This window comes from Chiloscyllium plagiosum, chromosome 6 (assembly GCF_004010195.1).
Source record: "Chiloscyllium plagiosum isolate BGI_BamShark_2017 chromosome 6, ASM401019v2, whole genome shotgun sequence".
NCBI classification, from domain to species: domain Eukaryota; kingdom Metazoa; phylum Chordata; class Chondrichthyes; order Orectolobiformes; family Hemiscylliidae; genus Chiloscyllium; species Chiloscyllium plagiosum.
This window is the reverse complement of record NC_057715.1, coordinates 80,127,706-80,132,009: the sequence shown is the minus strand read 5'-3', so window position 1 is coordinate 80,132,009 and position 4,304 is coordinate 80,127,706. Positions and strand designations below refer to the sequence as shown.

The window sequence follows — 4,304 nt, the reverse complement described above, 5'->3', positions numbered from 1 at the left end:
TGAAGTTTGCAGCAGACTTTCTGCTGCATTTGTATATTTATTAGTGACCGGTGTCAAAATATTCATCAGTTATGTCACATTCTGGGATCTCCTGACACTGTGAAAAGTGATATGAAAATGCTTATTTTTAAACATTCTTCAATATTTTTCCTAATGTAATTTTAATTTTCAGGTTGCATGACAAAAAGACCTGATTGTATTATAAGGTCCATGTGTGCTCCACTTACTTAAGCCCACATTTTCCAGATACTTACTGAAAGAAGACATTTTTTGTCAAAGCTTTTTGTCTTGCACTCATCAAGACAATTCGAAAGAATATAAATGTTAAGGGCAACAGCATTTTTATCATGTATGGACAGACCATGTCGATTAATTAAAAAGTGGACTCAGATTGGTGGAAGTGTTGTCATGGAGAATGCACCAGTTAGATGATGACTGCCAAATAATTGCCAAGTTTTGTTCAGTCGAAGCCAGGCATGTTGATTCTAATTAGTCAAGGCTTTGTCCTGAAGAATGAACCAGAGAATGGATGCCACCTATATTGCTGAGTTGAAACAGATACAGTATATATGCACATTTTGTCTATCTGCAGAGAAAAGGGTCCTATGTATTAACATTTGCAGCTTCCTGTACGTGCAAGCAAACCACATTGTAAATCTGCCTGGCAATTTTAAATTCTGAGCACAATTGTGATTATTTAGCATATGTTGTCCAACTGCAGAAACGTTTTGACAAAATGTGTATTCTTTCTGCATTGCTCAAGTTCAGTACTCATAAACAACTATTTTCCAGATACTGGATTGGCATTTTGTTATTACAGTGTTCCAATGTGCAGGACAATGAGTGATCATTTGGAATAAGTATAAATCCCTAGCTGCTTAAGCTCAGATAACAATGCAGTATAAACCCATCATTTAGGCAATACTGTTATTTAAAAGATGCACTAGAGAGACAGAAAGGTAGGATGCATTTTCCTGTACTTTATTGAGTTTGTAGCCATTAGCTAAAGAAGTCTTGAAATCTACTCCGATGCACAGTTGGCCATCCTTTTTAAAATAAATTGTATAAGCACCAAAGTTCAACATTTAATATTAATAAAAAAAAGCCATAAGTGTTTGAATGATGTGATTCAACTGAGTAATCCAGTCTTTTGAAGGGAAATGGAATATTGTATGATGAACAAACTTATTGTCTGGCCACTCATGGCATGCACTAACATGTATAAACTAAAGTCATTCAATTCCACCTCCACATTGTTCCAATATTTAGTGCACAATCAGCTCGGCCAATCTAGCTTCCCTTAGCAAGGAGAACGATAAACACATCATTCACAGTGACAGGTTTTTTTTCATTGATGCACTATGGTAGTACAATGGCAGAGGTGGAACACAATATAAATGGCTACCGTCTTCATTTATAATTATTTATACTTAACAAAAATTCATTATCTGCAATGTATAGTGGCAACTTTCTAAACAAAACATTAAAGTGTACAACTTTTTTCTAAAGCTTTAATAACAAAGATTTATAGTTAGATATCTAATAAATCAATATCATTTTTGTGGAACACCACTTCCCACAATCCTCGCCAGGCAGTGTCTGTGGCCACACTTGTTAACACTTCACTGTCACATGTAAGAGCCAACCACAGTGAGAGCTTTAACACACTGGTTGCTGTGTGAACCATGGATTTCCTTGTCATTTATCTTCAGAAATCCTTTAGCAGTTTGAGCACAATGACGTTTTGACAGAGTTCTTCATCACCACCACTGCATTCATAAACATTCCTCCCAAGACCTTTGAACAACGTGCCAAATGTTTCATACAAAAAAAAGCAAATAGTAAATCACCACTGGTAGAAATAGACTGCTGCTTAAAATGAAGCACATATTCACTGGGATGTGGTTCCTGTCTGCGACAAATTCAGACCAATTGATGTAGCCCACAGTTTGCCACTGGCTGAGAAAACCATATAATCCTGAAATTTCAGGCCTCAGCAGAATGTATCTTTAGCTTGAAAGAGTCAATGGAGAAGGATAAAAAGGCAGACATTCCTGTGACACCATCAAGATGTGTTCTAGACACAGTTCTGGAAAGAGAAAATTACAGTCAATACGAAGTCAAAAATAGGTTTTCACTGACACGTTGGAGAAAATTAATGGCTAACTCTTTCAGCACATCAATCAAGCCAGTTTAAAACAAAACTTCCTTTATTCCAATACCAGTAACAACATGTTCAATTTGACAATTCTTTTCCTTCATTTTCGGGGCGTCGCTGGCCAGGCCAACATTTATTGCCCATTCCTACTTGCTCAGAGGGCAGTTTTGAGACAACCACACTGCTGTGGTTCTGGAGTCACATGTAGGCCAGACTGGGCAAACTTTCCACCTTAAAAGACGTTAGTGAAGCAGATTTTGTTTTGATTGACAATTGGCAATGGTTTACACAGTTGTCATTATACTGGGTTTTTATTTAATTTAAAAGTTTACCATTGGCAGACTGGAATTCAAATTCACATCCCCCCAGAACACTAGCATAAGGTTCTGAATTGCCAGGCCAGTGACATTACCACAACACCAGCACCTACCCTTATATTGAGCAATATGATGCTCTCTCTGCACCAGCCTTTAAAATGGAACACATATTGTTTTGAAGCACATAAGACAATGTGACACTCTAATTAAAATGTATAGACGAGACATTCTATAAACATTACTATTAGTAAGCCGCTATAAGTATCTGCCACCACTGGTTACAGACTTCAACCTTCCAGATTGTGTGGTGCCCTAACTTTGGAATACTTTTTATATAAATTTGAACACACTTAATTACTTGCTTTGAATTTGAACTATTTGTAATTGAGGATAGTTCATAGGATCATAGAATGGTTATAGTGCAGAAGGAGGCTCTTTGGCCCTTCAGTATAGGCTCTCTAAAGGAGGAATTCACCTTGTGATATACCTCCACCACCTATTCTCATGGCCCCGCACTTTTATCCTTTTCACATTATAATCCAATTCCTCTTGAACGCAATGGCTGGACACGTTTTCACCACTCTCACAGGTAATGCATGCTGGATCCTAACTATAGGTCAAAACGGAACTAGCAGAAAGGGCATTGGTGACCACTAAGCAGAGTACAGGAAGGCAGGTAGTGCAGGGGTCTCCTGTGGCCATCCCTTTCTACCAGATGTACCAATGTGGATACTGGTGGGGGAGATGACTGTGCAAGGGAAAGCAGTGGGAGCCAACTTCATGGCACCATGGGTGAGTCTGCTGCCCCAGATGGAAGGAATGTCTGTGCTATATTGGTAGGCAATTCAATTGTAAGGGCAACAGATAGACATTTCTGTAGCCTCAGGAAGAGACTCACAATACCTCCTTACAGTGTTATGGGGATGGCATGTTGCCTCCCTGGTGCCAGGGTCAAGAATGGCACTGAATGGCTGCAGGGCATTTTGAAACACAAACAGACAGAAATCATAGTCCATTCCGTACTGGTAACATAGGGCAGAAAAAGGGATAAGGTCCTGCAAGCAGAATTTAGGGAACTAGAAAGTTGATTTAGAAAACAGGATCCAGAAGGTCTGGATTATTCCTGCTGATATGCCGGTGATTTTAGAAATAGGAGGCTAGTCCACATAAACGTGTGGCTGGGGAGATGCTGCTGGGGGGAGGTGGGGAGGGGCGGAAAGTTTCTAGGACATTGGGCCATTTTTGGGTGTGGTGAGACCTGTACAGGGCAGACGGACTGCATCTGTTCTTTGCAGAGAGGTTAGCTAGTGTTGTTGGGGAGGGTTTAAACTAACTTGGTAGGGGTGTGGGATCCAGAAAGCGGTTCAGCAGGGCGAGATGAACAGCCAGGATTAGAAGAGACATAAAGGGAGTCAAGAAGTTATCAAAATTATTGGCCAATTAAGATACAAGGGAGTTTGGCAAGGTTAGATGGCATTTATTTTAATGCAAAGAGTCTGGCAAACAAGAATATAAATTGACGGGACAAATTAAAACGGGTCTTTTCACAGCAGAGAACGGCGCGAGCTGGACGGAAGTGAGGTTGGAGCGCAGAGCTGGTCGGGAAGGTAAGTGATTGATATATAAAGAACTTACCTCGACGCCAACGGTCTTTTCACAGCAGAGAGCGGCGCGAGCTGGGCGGAAGTGAGGTTGGAGCGCAGAGCTGGTCGGGAAGGTAAGTGATTGATATTTGAGTGGGTGTGTTCTAGACCCCAGGCCCTGAGGTAGGGGTGACCACCGATACTCCTGCCGACTTCATCTGCAGGAAATGCAGTCAGATCCTGCTC

At 40.6% G+C, this 4,304-nt stretch overlaps 1 protein-coding gene across 1 annotated transcript in view; it reads right to left on the bottom strand.

Moving 5' to 3' along the window:
• Positions 1-949: 949 nt before the first annotated feature.
• tnfrsf19 (tumor necrosis factor receptor superfamily, member 19) overlaps positions 950-4,304 on the bottom strand; it is a 95,379-nt gene continuing 92,024 nt past the window's right edge. Inside the window, exon 10 of the mRNA XM_043691956.1 lies at positions 950-2,089. Within this exon, the coding sequence (XP_043547891.1) occupies positions 2,078-2,089 (12 nt within the window). The 3' untranslated portion in view covers positions 950-2,077. The remainder of the gene's footprint in view (positions 2,090-4,304) is intronic.